This window comes from Larus michahellis, chromosome 8 (assembly GCF_964199755.1).
Source record: "Larus michahellis chromosome 8, bLarMic1.1, whole genome shotgun sequence".
In the NCBI taxonomy this organism is placed as follows: domain Eukaryota; kingdom Metazoa; phylum Chordata; class Aves; order Charadriiformes; family Laridae; genus Larus; species Larus michahellis.
Window position 1 is genome coordinate 54,498,519 of NC_133903.1, and position 14,983 is coordinate 54,513,501.

The following is a 14,983-nucleotide window of genomic DNA, read 5'->3' on the forward strand; positions in this document are numbered from 1 at the left end:
CATGTCCAAGAATCCAGACCCCTTTATTCCCAGACTAATTAGCATCCCTTATAACAGTGTTCCTCCTCATAATAATATTCAACTATGCGGTAACATACAACGACAGAGAGGATATATTACCCCTAATCCTTTGCAAACAGCTGTGATTTTTCTGTAAAACAACGTAGCATACATTCATTCTGCTTATTTGCAAGTTCCGTGAAATGTTGCTCTTCTAATTAAAATATATCTCTGAAGATTAAAATAAAAAAATTAAGAAAATTTTATTTTCTTAGGAAAAAAAAATCAAGTTTTGGACAATAACAAAAAGCATTTCAAGGACTATCTTTGGCACTCAAAAGTGAGGCATTCAGAAATCCAAGACTATGTAAGTCTTTATCTAATTCAAAAAATATAAATATTAAGCAACAAAAAGGTGCTGAATGTAGAACAAGACACAGAAACAGCTGCCCTACAATTGAAGAGAGGTCCAGATACCTAGTGACTATCTTCTGTCCTTTGGTAACATCATCTGCCCTCACAAAAGGGCAGCACACATAGGGAAAAAACCAGACTACGAGTCCGTTTGCAGGTACAGAACAAAACTCTGCTCTTCCTACACCGAAGCAGCACAAGAAGCAGCCATTAAATCACACCAAGATTCAGAGAAAGCTTTGGGTCGCTTCGACAGTAACTCATGCTAATCTCTGACAATCCACAATCCAGCTTCATCCAGGTAAAACTACTGCAGAAATCCAGAGAGGAATCAAGCCTCTGCCATAGTGCAGCATCCAGCAACGAGCAGAAATGAGCAGTGCAACAGGGGGTGAGCAGACAGAGTTAACAAGCACCACAGCACAAGGAGTTGCTCAACAGAAAAAATAAACTTGGAAAGAAAAGAAAGTGGTTAGTCACGAGGGATTATAATAGCCCATAGTAAACAGTCCGGTTCATCAAATAAACAAAGCAAATACCCCATCCTGCAAGATGCTGGGGAATTCTTTGAAAGGAAGTGCAAGCTCTCCACTTTCAGTGCGTTCAATCCATGAGTCTGGTGGTGAGAAGCCCCAGTTCCCACGAGGGAATACTGAACCTCTCGACGCACCAAAGATGAGCACAGCATGTGGCTTACAACCCAGACACAAACAGCAAGGTGCAAACGCACACTCCATTTACCAGTGGATTTAGAGGGACTTGCAAAAGTAACTTCAAAAAATAAAATCTCCTTCATCTAACTGTAAGACCCTACCAGCCCCTATTTCTCAGTAACAAACTGTCAGTTCCTTCTGTTCTGGATTTCAAAAACAAAAACTCAGCGCTGCAAGGACTGCATCCTGCGAGGAGTCCCAATTCAGCACGCTGGGTTATACAGGAAAAGCCTCTGAAAGCTTTGGACCTGTATCTGTGGTTTGAGAAATGTGCAATTAAAATCAGCTGCCACGAAAGTGGCAGAAGGGTGGAGGCTGACAATAATAAACCACAAGCTCCTGTACAGTCATTTGAAAGCAGTGTCTTCTCCCCAGCTCTACCAGATACTAAATTAGAAACAGTTCTGGCAGCATTTTGTCTCCTGCTCCTGAAGCAAAAGGGAAAGAGACTTGCTAAAATTCAGCTGACAGGTTTTTGCACTGATCCCGGGTTCAACCACATACAAGTCTGTCGAGTGTGAAAAGTCCCTGCGCCGGCTTCAGTCCACAAGAAACAAAAGGCCCAACCAAGCACAGTGCGGAGGGCCCCTCATTCACAAAAACATACATTTCTCCGCAAAAATGTCCCCATCGGACTGCATGTGATAAGACTCTCAGACGAATTTCCGTAAGCAGCTACTTGGTGGCAACTGCCAACAGAGAATCAGTGCGGACCTTACCTGGATCATAACCAGCTATGGAAGTGCTCCACACGATGAGCAAGGTGCACTGGGCAGGAGAGACCGCATCTGCATTATCATTAAAAGTCCTCCAGTTCCACACTGCACACTCAACAGTGCGACTTGCCGCCATTGTGGAGATACTCACATGAAACTCAATCACGCGGCATTACTGAAATATCCATACATTTCAGCATAAATTTCCTATTTAAACCCACATTATGTGCCCTACTCTAGGCTTTCAAACCAGTATGGCGGCACAAAACTGCAATGCAGATTCAAGGCCTTCTATTTCTTCTCTGTGAAAGTGTAATGACACACAAACTTCTGAATTTTTCCAAAGCAAATAGCTATTTCAGCTTCACAGCAGTAACAGTAAGAGTAATTACCAATGCTTACAGTACAGCATCTGTAACAGTAACAGAAAGTAATGCTTTCTCTCTGCATAATGTTTGTTATCAAACCAGGACAGGCAGGCACAGCAGATTCTGACGGATGCCTAAGGGAGAGAAATTAACTCCAAATTCAGTACAAGCGAACCGCTGTTGTATTATGCAGCCTCAGGATACAGACTCATGACTTAACTAAATATACTTTTCCTACAGACTATCTCCTACAAACTATTGCTCCATGTTAATCATGCTCCTGAAGAGCATCTCTGCTCAGCACAGAATTTAATATGACAAACTAGAAGCGTATCACATCAACCATCACGCAATGTGGTTTGATAGGAAAGGCTCGGAGCCTGCTTCCAGTTAGCATGACCTTTTCCAGGATTTTGATAGATTCTTGCATATATTTACTAGAAAACACAACAGCAACGTGATAATGAGACATACCAGAACTGAAGACAGGGCTGACAATATTGTGACCAACAAATCTGATCCTGCATTAAGAGTTAGATGTGAAGATCAATAGCACTGAAGCTTTGAGCATGCACACTTTGATGATGGCAGAATGGAAAAACCTTAGAAATAGGAAGAAAAAGCGGAAGAGACAATTCAGAGCAAAAGGAGGTGATACAAGGAAAAAGAGTTAACAAAAATATGGCTGTCTGAGGAACAGCTTGGAGAGGTACACAGAAGAGATCTTGCTTTATGAAAGCAGTGGGGAGTACAGAGGCAATCCAGCCAACTTGTTCCAAGATGAAACCACACGTGAGACAAGCGAGGCACAGAAGCTTGTGGGATGGACATCCAGTGGGTCCTTCAAAGTAGGCGTCTATTCCTCGGCTATCCATTGCTGCAAGGAGGTGGATTCAAAGACCCCGAGTGCTCCCTCCAGTGTACGCCGCTAATAGCAGGGGTCCCTCCCTATTACCTAATACTGGATTATGCAAAAGACCATATAGAACTGCCAAGTCAGGGCTTTGCTTTATCATTCCCCACCCCTACAGAGCATTGCTGCAATAAAGCATTAGCCCTGGACACACCGCTCTCATTAACCCCTCCTCCTTCGTGCTCACTCACCGTTAAGGCAGGGCACAGAGCTGACAGAGACAGCCTTCTGGTCTCCGTGTACTCACACAGCTGATGCAGAGGGAAATGACAGGAATTCCAGCCCTCTTCAATCCCCAGTGACTCTGCCACAGCCAGATCTCAAAGATGAACTTTCAGCCTGCAGCGAAGTCATTCTTCTAAACCAGAGGTCAACTTAGTCTTGGAGCTCCCTTTTGAGATGATACTAGCTCCGAGGACGCATTTGTGCTCTGTATGAGAAAGCTTTAACACATTATGTTGGACACAGAGCAGTACATGAACTGAGGAGACTCTATAGAACCCTACTCCAAAACAAGAGAAGAACTCTTGTAAACTCACAATTGTACAGACTATCAAATTCAGGGCACGTTTCCAGTGCCGCCTGACCTAATCAACCCTCTTGGAAGAAAACAAGATGCTATAATATTTGTTTTCTAAGTTGACCGCTGCAAAAGAAACTGCTATGACCCGAAGCAACAATTCAAATCAAAGGAACACTTCCAAAAATACAGTTCAAGCCTGAAAAAGTGTGATGAACTCTTGAAATTTTTACAACCACCACGCTGAATAAATTTTGAAGGTTGCTGGTAGGCCATGCAAGAAAACCTGATTTCAGAGAGCTTGATTCGGGCAACGTGGCCTACACATTTCAGCCGCTCTTAAAAGTGGACTGTAAACTTGTAAGTAAATATACATTCCTGAGGAATAACCACATTCAACTTTTACAGTAACATTTAAAATACCTTCGAAGAGGAGATGAGCCACTGTGGTCCCACTCTCAAGAGTGACAAGAAACATGAGAAAACAGCCAGCTGAAAGTGCATGAGCTTGCAAAGAGCTCTTCATGGAGAGAACCACCTGTACACGTGGAATTCAATGCCCAGTCCAGGCTGTTCTGGCATAAACCAACTAACATCTGATTAAGGGAGCCCCTTGTCCTACACAGATTCTGCAGAAACACAAAATGCCAACCACACCAACTGATCTGCAAGATAGAGACCTCCAAAACTAGCAGGTTTTGCACGGAATTATTTTCGTCGGTGTTATCAGGGACGCTTAGGTCAACAACTTGTCATCACTCCAATTTCTTTCCAAATGGTAATCAAAGTAACTATGCACATCACCTTCAGTCTTCCATGTTCCAAGCATTACTTACAGTTGTATGATGAGAGACGCTGCCTCCAATATTGAGGTTTTTGAGAAGCTGAGGAGACCCTCCATACTGCCCTGAGATCTGCTTCCTGACTTCGGCAGCTACAGTTCTGCAACGAGACAGGGACAACATCATTATCTCTGTAAAAAAATTACAACGAAGATGACATTTCAAATAGGCTTTACACTGCCGTTGGAATGAAACCAAATACTTAGTGCGCTGGTTGGAATGAGAGTGTCACCGGGCGGTGAGAACAGACCTTGTATATTAAAATCCTGGAGAATCACAAAATTCTCGCATGGCTGCATATACAAGTTCTTAACAGCAATTACATTTTTTTTCCTTTTGTGAACTGCTGTTTTTTGCACATCTGTGGCAATAAAATGCATGTGACACTGAGCACAAATAAATTTGTTCCCAGCAGGCTGTTTCCAGTTCCTACCAAGGGAAGTTCTCCTCCAGCACTCCCCACACCCCCAGCAGTTCCAAGCCTGGTCACACACCTGCTCCTGTGCTCTGCTCTCTCATTTTCATCCCTTGCCTATTTTCGGATTTTGCAGTCGCAGAGATGAGGACCGGCAGCCACGTTCCATGCAATATCCAACCCCTTCAACACCCAGCTCAGGGGCAGAAAAGCAGTCCCACGCTGGGTGGGTTGAAATGTCCAGGGAACAACACACGGGGAACAATCGACTGACTCAGAACAAAACACCATTTCCCCTTTCACGTAGGAAAGGTAGCGGTGGGACAATGGTGACCAGCAGAGGGGACACGCGATGTACTGGCTAGCAGGGCACAATGCCTTATGGTCTCTGCCAGAGAGAAATCCCACCACTGGGCAACTTTTCTTACGAGGAAGGAAATGCACAGATCAGCCCTTCCACACGTGGAGGGTAAAATCCACGCTGCGCCCCTCTGGGGTTTTCTGTTTTCCCCAATAGCCACGTTGTCACTGCTAAGACTGAAAACACAACAGTTTGGCAAACCCGGCAAGGGAACATCTCGGCAAAGGAAGAGCACATCAGAGATGGAAATGCCAATTCTGGCTTAACTGTCTTAACAAATAGCCACGGGTCAAGCGCTAACACAACCACCCGCAGTGCTCCATCTCGTGACCTGGCAGTAAGCTGCAGCTCACCTCAGCAGCAGAGCTGGGATAGCCAAATTTTTGAGTATGGCGGAAATGGTTCTGTTTCAAAAGCAAACCAAATGCCTAGATTCTTTCCACGAAAAAACATTTTGCTGAAAAGCTGCTGACTAGCCCTGGTCTACAGGACCTCACCAACACAAGAGTGCTCCTCTCCAGGACTCAATGGCCAATTTATTAGTCACAAACCTGCTCCCAACTGTCATTCACCGCATCGCAGCACTGCAGCCTGCTCCGTCTCCCAGAACAAAGTCCCAGCTCCAAAGAGACGACAAGCAGTGCATAACATAGATGAAGAGCCTGCAAGGACACGGGACTGTGTCACAGGGTGATTTTTTTTCTGCCATATCAGCGATCTTTGCGGGAACAGCATCGTAGCTAACAGACTCGCTCCTGATCTCACCCAGGGGAACGCGCTATCAGCGTGGGGCACAGGCTGCTAAAACCCGGTCAAGTAAAGATGGTTAAACCTCCCCCGAGCTAAACCTTGACATCAGGGTGGGCTCCGAGCTTCAGGACTGCTGTGGCAGTGAATGCTGGTGGGAAGGAATGGGGGCAGGTGGAGGCAACCGATGTCAATGGAAGAGAAGGGAACTCTAAAAGGGAACTAGCTGGGACAACCAAGCCTACCATGGAGAGCAGATGTTTCCTCAGGCCAGAGGATGGGAGTAAGATTAGCTAGAGGAAGCATTATTTTGTCTTTTAAAAAAGTGGACAGCAGAAGAAAAAAAAAAAAAAAGTTTTATGTATTCTGGCTGCAAGAAGTCATTTGCTTCATGTTTGCCTTTATCCACAGGGGACTATGTTTTCACTTCTGGAGGGTGGCTTCTGAAAGCAGACCAAGAAGCTCCTGCTGGGGACGGACAACAGTCAGGCTGTCTGATCACCCTCGGAACAACCACCTTCCCTGCTCCCACCACATGCACGCATACACTCGCAGACATACACACACACACAGGAGAACAAACCACGCATGCTGCTAGCATTTATAGGAAAATTTGGAATGTATTAAAATGGCTGCTTGGCATGGAAAACACCACGCATCTGTGGCTGACAAGATTTAAAAGCTTGCCCCAGGGTTGCAGGCAATCTCTGGTTTAAACCCAATCTCTTACTCGGTGCGTGTTTTGCGTAATTCCTGACCATACGCAGAAGAGAGCCCTTCACCGCATGGCTGGCAGGAAAAATCAGAAACCACATTTCACCATGCAGCAGAAGACAGGAAAAACTAAAAATCTTTCCCCATTTTCAAGAGGCATACATTGTTTCCAGATGGAAAGTATAGCCAGAGGAGGAAAACCATGCTCAGCTGTGAAACCACAGCCGATGCCTCGCCACGTTACTCAGCGCTGCTCCTCCCGCGTGCGGTGGCTCCTTATGAACCTGAGACATGCTCTGTGGTAGATTCCAGAGGGGTTCTCACTCCTTTCTTCTTCTGCTCATTGGCGTCAGCTGGGCAGCTCTGCAGGGGCTGGGAGCTGGGCTGTATTTGGAGCACAGCCTGTCAATACACCCTTAACTCCAGCTACCATTGTGCCTTACCCCAGCTTGAAGCAGAAGCAAGCTGGGCTGCAGTTACAGCGTTGCTTAGGGGCACTATGAGTTTGCATGGATGCTATTAGCTGCCCGACATCAGCCTTGCTGAAAAGGTCATTTGATACAATAGGGGAAGAAACATGGTAAAACAAAAGGGCGGCACTGATCAGCACAGCTTCTGACCACATGCTGTACATCGGTGGCAGCTGCCCCATTAATAACCTCACTGGATATAAAAAATTCCCCTGAAGCACGATCACAGAAAGTCAGAACTGAGCAACCTCCAACAGGTTTGACCAAGACACCATCATTACTTTCAGGTCTTAGTGGTCCCACCTCTCCAGCTTTCACAATTTCCAATCAAACCTCTCCCCTGAAGTACCTGGCTACTGTCTAAACCTGAAATTCCTGAGTGGAGTCTGCAGGATTTACTACTACTTCCTACAAGCCTGCAGTCTAATCCACTGCTCTTGATGGCTACCTGTCTGTATCGCTGCATTCATGGATGTATTGAACACCATTTCCCCTACTGGAAAGCACCACGCTTCTGACATTTAGAAACCATCTTCTCATGTAATCTGATCATCAAGTGTATTTATAGGTAACCTATACCCATTTGGTTTTGCGCCAACACCATCAGTTGGGTTCAATAGCCCTCCTCCCATCCTTCCTACTTGCAAGGTATTCACAAAAATCAGTCAGATCCCTTCCTGGGCTTCCTTCTGCAAGGTGAGATCCTACAACAGGCTGTCTGCTCCCCTGGTCACCCTGATGGCTCTTCTCTGTTCCAGTGGCAATCACACCTTTTAACACTGTGTTTGATTTTAACACTGTGTTTCATCCTGATCACTCACTCCTGAGAAGGCCTGATCAGGGCTTTGTAGAACTGAGTAAGTATTTCCCTACTGAGAAAACACCACAGCTGAGTACTGTAAGGACTGCTTTCTCACTGCTTCATCCCAGAGGCTCACAGTTTCCCTAAAACTGATAATACACTTGCCTTCTCTTCCTCCGGTTCCAAAAGCTGTTTGTCCATTTCAATCACGACTAGCAAGTTCATGTTATCTTATAACCCTGAACACTATTTCTAACTAGAATCTATGCTTCCTAAACCAAGCTAGTTTAAAAAGTGTATTACACCAAACCCAAGCAGAAAAGAGAAATAATCTCAAAATAGTCTCCAAATGGAAAAAAAAAAAAAAATCCATTTGGCAGAACAGAAAAGCCATTAAAGCTCTTGATAATTAAAAGGACAAATAAAAAACCTGCCTCTTTAATAACTATCTTATATTCAACATGTAACCTGGGATCCTTAGACAAACATTCCAGTTAATTACAGCCCACGGCCTCATGAATGTCTATGTTTAAAGTACATCTTCCCTAGTCACTTCCTTTCTGACCTTCTTCACTGGTTAATTATTGTGTGTGCATGTGGTTCACACAGAAAAAAAAAAAAAAAAAAGAAAAGGAGAGGAAAAAAATCCCCTTGGAACTGGCTTCTAAAGCAAAACAAGACTGGTCATTCTCCAAGTACTCTGAGCTGCAAATAACAAAACGAAACCAGTTGTTTGCACTTCCATGTTTCTTTACTACGCACAAAAATCATTTCTATGTGGCCTACCCCGTCAAAATCAAAATTCTTTTTGGTTTTTTGGTGGTTTTGTTTAGCTTAAGCAGCATACTGGAAATATCAGCTCTTCTTTTTGCCTTCCCAAGAAAAGGTTCAGCAAGACCCGTCCAGTTATGCCAAGCAAGGTTAAGAACTCTTCCCTTTCACAGAAAAGGTGGGTCAGGATACAGACATCTAGATCATCTGCTGCAGTGATTTGAGGAAGTCTCTCTTTTCCATAGCCCTCCCCATTTTGAAAGAGCAATGCAAATTGTTTGTTTCTCCCCATCCCGCTAATTGCAGAACAGTTACTCCTGCCTGTTCATCTTGTGTGTCACGTGCAGTGACTCTACATACAGCAAGCCTTTGCCTCTTGAGAAAGACAGCCTGGTACAGTGAGGCATCTGCACCAATCCACAGCAAAGCTGCTTGTTCGCTCTCTGCAGCAAAGAAAATTGTATTTACATAGTTTACTTTTTAAAGTGAAAGCATCCGTCTTTGTTCAGCCAGCTCACTTGTGTACAACTCTGCACGTGGCTGGAGGCATCTATCCTATACTCACTATGCTTGGGTTTGAATTTCCAAAGCCGAATGGCACTGGCCGGTTGTGTCTGTCTTGTGGCTGCAGTTGAGGTGACCTGTCCCTCTGTCCCTGCGTGCTCCGCCTGGGCTCTCCTGCCTGCGGAACAGACGGCTCCATCCAGGCCCAAAGCACGGTGTGAGTCACCAGGTACGCGTCGCGGTGGATGAGGAACCTGCTGGAGGCAGAGCTCTGGCCCTGAGTTACCCTGCCAGTTCAGCCGTGCCCTGGATGCAGCCCTCCTCCTGCTTCTTTCAGAGTGAACTCCTTCCCCTTTCAATGAAATGGGACTGATTTACAACCCGAAGCTGAGGAAATACCCAGCCTGACCCTGACTGCTGCAGGGTAAGTCTTAAATTAACACAGAAGATGAGCAACAACACATTCCCTTTTTCCTTACCATTGATTAAAACAAAAAACGCCATACAACACTGCCTGTGGTGCTCTTCTGATAATATTTGATTATCAAGGCTGAAAGCGTCACCCCTAGGCTGCAGCAAAGGGAATAAGCTCCCAAGATACTTTACCGTGAAAATCACCACAGGACTGGATTCTTCAGGAGAGATCAAAGTCACATCTCACGTTAAAAAAACCCAACCAAACAAGGAAGCCTTGTATGAAGAAGCAGCCTTGTAGCAGAGCCCTAGAGGTGAACTCTTCTCCCTGCCTTCTCACTCGCTTTAAGCGGTCAGAGATTTTCTTAGGCTTCCCAGAGCGCTGCCGAGTCCCGCAGGAGACATCCACAATGGCTGAACGGGGCAGACAACATAACTTTTGGAGAACAGGAAAAAGCTGCTCTGAAGTTTCTGTTAAAAATACTTTCGATTATCTGTGATATCGTCTTGACAAGGCAAATGGCATCTGGATGTGGGAAGGGAATAAGCTGCGACGAATATCCTGCTGCGACCACTACATTTCTGGCCTCTGGCCTGACTCAGTGCTCACGGAAGCCTGTGACAGCTTTGCTATTGGTTTCAGTGGGTGCAGGTTTCACACCATCCCTGTTTACCCTGAGGCAGGGCAAAGGCAGCTGTCAGTCTCCCTGACACATCGTTCAGGCAATGTAAAAGGCAATCTAAATGAACGCAAATGTAAGTTTAGTCTTCCCAAGTCACCTTTTACAGTACCCCATCAGCGTAAAGGGAGCTGCAGCAGAAATAAGATGCTAGCTCTCAATGGAGTCAACAGAAGTGTTTCCCCCTCGATTCAAAACCATAAAGACAAGCAGCTGTGATTACTCTAGAAATCTGTCCATACACAACATAAATGCTCTGGATGATGGGGAAATTCCAAATCACTGAATGTCTAAGAGCAGGGTCACCCCCTTTCAGCCAGAAAACCTGCCCCCCCAGCCCCAGACAGCAGCACCTCATGGCACCATGAGGTTCCCATTCACATGAAAGCACCTCACAACGGGCTGAACCCACCAGGGTGAAAACAATTTTCTCCGGACTCCATCGATAGCTGGGGAGAGGAAAACTGAGAATTCTCCACAAGAGAATAAAGACCAGTGGTACAAATCCCACTCTGGGCTTTGTGCGAGACCAAAATGCAAAGCAAAACGGAGGGTAGAGCAGGTATGTTATTCCAAGTCAGAAGGATCCTCTTTAACTGTGGACGCAGTAAAGGAAGGGCGAAGCTCCTTCCAAAGAGTGACGGTCTGACCAAAGAAGCAGTTCTGGATTCCCCAGATAACCTGAACTCGGGATGGTCCAAGAGCAATGACAAGGCACTGAGACAGGGCTCACGTGAAAGGCTACATGAGTTTGCCTGAACTGTGTATGTTGCGTGATGTTTAAAGGGTGATTTTTTTCTTTTTCTGCATTTGAACTCTAGAAAACCTGCACACCTTTTCCTCTGCCTGCCCCTGGCAAGACTGGAATGATGGGATACAACACGCTTCGCTTACTGGGACATTCAGGAACTCAGAACTGACCTTTTTGGTGGTGGGGCTTCCACGTCCCATCTCTCTGCCAAGCGGCCCCATACCCAGAAAATGTACTGAGATAAGGCAACTGGGAATCTGAAGCGCACACAGGGGAAGGGGTGAGTGCTCAGTGGGGACAGCGGCGGGGACAACCCCTGAGGGGCCAGACATGGCGCTTGGCTTGCTCAGTACTGAACACCCAGCCCTGCTGAGAGCGAACAGGCAGCTTAGCTGGTTCCTCAGGAATAACGTATTGACTGATTGGTTTTTATTGAGACATCTTAATGAGTGAACTTCATCTCTGCCAGCGTGGATCCTGCCTCCTGGTAACTCTCCTCTAGCCCCACAAACACCGTATGAGCTGGACAGGGGTACTACACAGAAGTACGTCTGGTCTTACGCTGAGATGGAAACAACAGCATACACGCAGCTACGGAAGCATTATGATGCTGCAGAAGGACATGTTCCAATACAGTTTAATAAAGAATTTATTACCAATATATTTCCAATTAAAAATTAACACTTTCAGGCAAGATTTCAGGTATTATTAACCCACTATAATAAGTTTAACTCAGGAGTTTCTTCTGATGGAGTCAAGAAGAATTAGTAAGTACACGTGATGGCCAAAGTTCAGGCTGAAAATCTGTTCTAGTTTAAAGCCTTCCAGCAAAAACGCAGTGTGACCTAGTCAGAAAGATACCTCGTAACTGACAGTCTTAAGATATTTTGAAACTGCTGTAGCAGTCACTGATAGCTCCTATCTCCAATATTTAAAGATTCCAGAAGCAATAAACAGATACCGCGTGGCACCAGTGTTCTGTATATACCCTTGAGGTGCACCGCAGTGGCTGAAGAAAGCACAGGCAGTAAATCAGGGCTCTGAAGACCACATCTGTGGTCTTTCTGAGAAACATAACAGCCGATCTCACGCTTCTTTTTATGCCACTACTGTAAAAACCATCTTAGAAGCTTGCATCTGTTTGGTAGGTAGGTCTTAAAGTGATTTACCTTTGTGGATCTGAACTACATCCCATTTGAATTACACAGTATAAGGCAAACCAAGAGCAGCATGGCTATTTCCTGTGAATAAGACAAATGCTACGTCTACCTCCACGAGTAAGCCAAACCGGAGGGCAGAGTGTGAAAATGTGATGGATCTATTCTTCCTTAAACAATGGAACTGGGGAGGGCTTCCAGCAGCCACCAACACAGCTCTTGGGACTTCCGTATGCTGCTTGCTTGAATCTCTCATCCTCTGAACAAGTAACATTCACAGCAGCACATTCTGTGCCGGCATGAGATGGGCTACAGCTCAGTTTGGGCACCTCTGGGTACAACATCTCTTCTGCCTACAAGTTTTTGCTTTCACATGCACAGCCCATGAACCAGGAACTAGAGATTTCTCAGAAGACACCACTACAATATGGGAAATCCCAGAGAGAAGTACAGCTGTCCTATAAATAAGCATAAAAGAAAGAGTTGGAGACGCAACAGCCTTGCTCCAGGTGGAGCTGGCTTCATTGTAGACCACCTGGGCCCTGCATCAACAGTAAACTCCACAAGCAAACCTGTCCTGTCGAAAAGACCACCTCTGCCTGCACACAGGCACTGCTGCCGTTTGCTTGGCTTGAAAACACGTGGAGTGGATTAGATCAAAAAGTACACAAAGGTGGCACATCTGTGCCACTGCCCGATGAACTCACCACACCGAGCTACGCAGGCAGAAACATGGTGAGCACCCACGGTGGTCATCCCAGGGCCATTTTATTCAACTTCGTGTCAGGGCTGCAGAACTCTTACGCCCTCACTTCTAGTACTTGTCTCTCGTGTGACAACTTCTATGACTACAATCAAAAACCAGGAAAAATGGTCTGGCAGCAAATCCAGCTCTCCCCATTCCCAAGACCTTGATCTGTCACATTAACCCCTGGCAGGTGCACATCACAGCTGGCAGAGAACCACAAGAGAGGAGCAATGTTTTCACGCCTGTCTTCAGATCCTGAGCGGGGTGGGATTGATGCCACTCCTCTACCTCCAACCTAGCCTTTTCCTTTGACCTCCTGTGTCTTTGTCCATGACCCTTCTCCATCACAGCTTCTGTAATTGCAGCTATTTGTATCTATAGCTTTCTCATTCAATGGCATGAAAATGATACTCCTTTCACTACTGTCCACAGCCTCCTGAATAGCACCAGAGAAATTCATGGTTCCCACCTTCACCCTGATGCTAGTTACAGCTCGGAGAGGTACCACGGTCACCAAAGTCTGTCTGCTCAAACCTGTAAACAGAAAAACTGTGGTTCCCACCTGGAACCGTATGCCTAACTTGGAATATATATCTGCAGAAACCTGGTATTAGCTGGGAACTTCCTATAAATATTCTTAAAAAAAACCAAAAAACAAAACAAACAAAAAAAAACAAAACAAAACAAAACCCAAAACTTTGTAAAATACAAGACGTTTAACACCGCAAGTCTCAAATGGTTTTGCAGGTCCAAGGAGCTGTGCTAACATTAACTGGCTGGTTATCCCACACAAAAGGAAGGGAACTATTCTCTCCATGTCGCAGGCAGCGAGCGGGCAGGTCTGCCGCTCCCCGGTCTGCTGCTCCCCGATGCGGGGTGCGGGGCCCGGACGGGGCTGTGCGAGGGAGGGAAGGCGAACCGGGGGCCCGGCAGCGGGCAGCGGGGGCCGGCAGCCCCGCACCGAGCGGCCGGGAGCGCGGAGCCGCCCACTGTGCGACGAGCGGGGACTGCACAAAGCGCCCGGCCGGCCTTTGTTCGCGGGGAGCCGAACCAAACAGCCCTTTTCCTCCCTTTTTTTTTTTTTTTTTTTCCCTCTTCCCACCACCCCCCCGCCGCTTTCCCCAGGGACGCGGCACGGCGCAGGGCGGACGCGGCGCACACACCCCCGCCCGCATCCCCCCACCCCTTTGTTGCGGCCGGGGGGAACCGCAGCCCCGCGACGCCGGCCTGGGCGGACCCTGCCGGCGGCCGGCCCCGGGGCTGCTCACGGCAGGCCCGGCGCCGCGGCCCGGCCCTGTCAGCAGCCCGAAGGCCGCCGGGCGCCCGCGGGCCGCGCCGGGCCCGTTCGCCCCCCGCCTCCCCTCGCCGGCCGGGCCCGGCAGCCCGCCCCTCCTCGGGACCGGGACCGGGACCGGGCGAGCCCCCCGCCCCTCCGCACGCCCGGCACCGGGCGCTCCCCTCGCCCCGCGGCTGCGCTACCTGCTGATTTTCTGGGCGAAGGCGCGGCGCTCGGCCATGGCCGCGCTGCGGGGCTCCGCGCGGCCGCTCCTCAGCGCCGGGGAGCCGGGAATGGGCGCCGTAATGCTCGGCGGAGGCGCGCACCCGCGCGGCGCAGCCAGCCCAGCTCCCACCCCCGGCGCTCGCCCGCCTCCTCCCCCTTGCCGGGCAGGGGCCGCTCCTCGCAGACATACGGCGGGGCGGGCGCTGTGAGCGGCCCCGCAGCTCCGGGCCGGCCCCTGGGTCCCGCGGACCCCAGCGCGGCACCGGGCGGGGTGCGTGTGGGGGGCGCGCATCACGGACGGGACCCGGCCCTCGGACAGTCACGCCCTGCGGGGCACCAACTCTCCCTTCAGAGAGGGTAAAAATCACAGAATCACAGAATGGTTTGGGCTGGAAGGGACCTTAAAGCCCACCCAGTGGCACCCCCTGCCCTGGGCAGGGACACCTCCCACCAGCCCAGGTT

General features: G+C 47.9%; 1 protein-coding gene across 14 annotated transcripts in view; it reads right to left on the bottom strand.

The window, feature by feature from the left end:
* Positions 1-14,633, bottom strand: part of DOCK7 (dedicator of cytokinesis 7) — a 107,857-nt gene extending 93,224 nt beyond the window's left edge. For all 14 annotated transcript variants that reach the window (XR_012588747.1, XM_074597861.1, XM_074597860.1 and 11 more), the window contains exons 1-2: positions 14,500-14,633; positions 4,481-4,586 (exon numbers count right to left, since the gene is read on the bottom strand). Coding sequence is in view for 13 of the 14 variants with exons in the window: in XM_074597861.1 (XP_074453962.1) it covers positions 4,481-4,586; positions 14,500-14,537 (144 nt within the window). In the remaining variant the exon portion in view is untranslated. The remainder of the gene's footprint in view (positions 1-4,480; positions 4,587-14,499) is intronic.
* Positions 14,634-14,983: the final 350 nt, after the last annotated feature.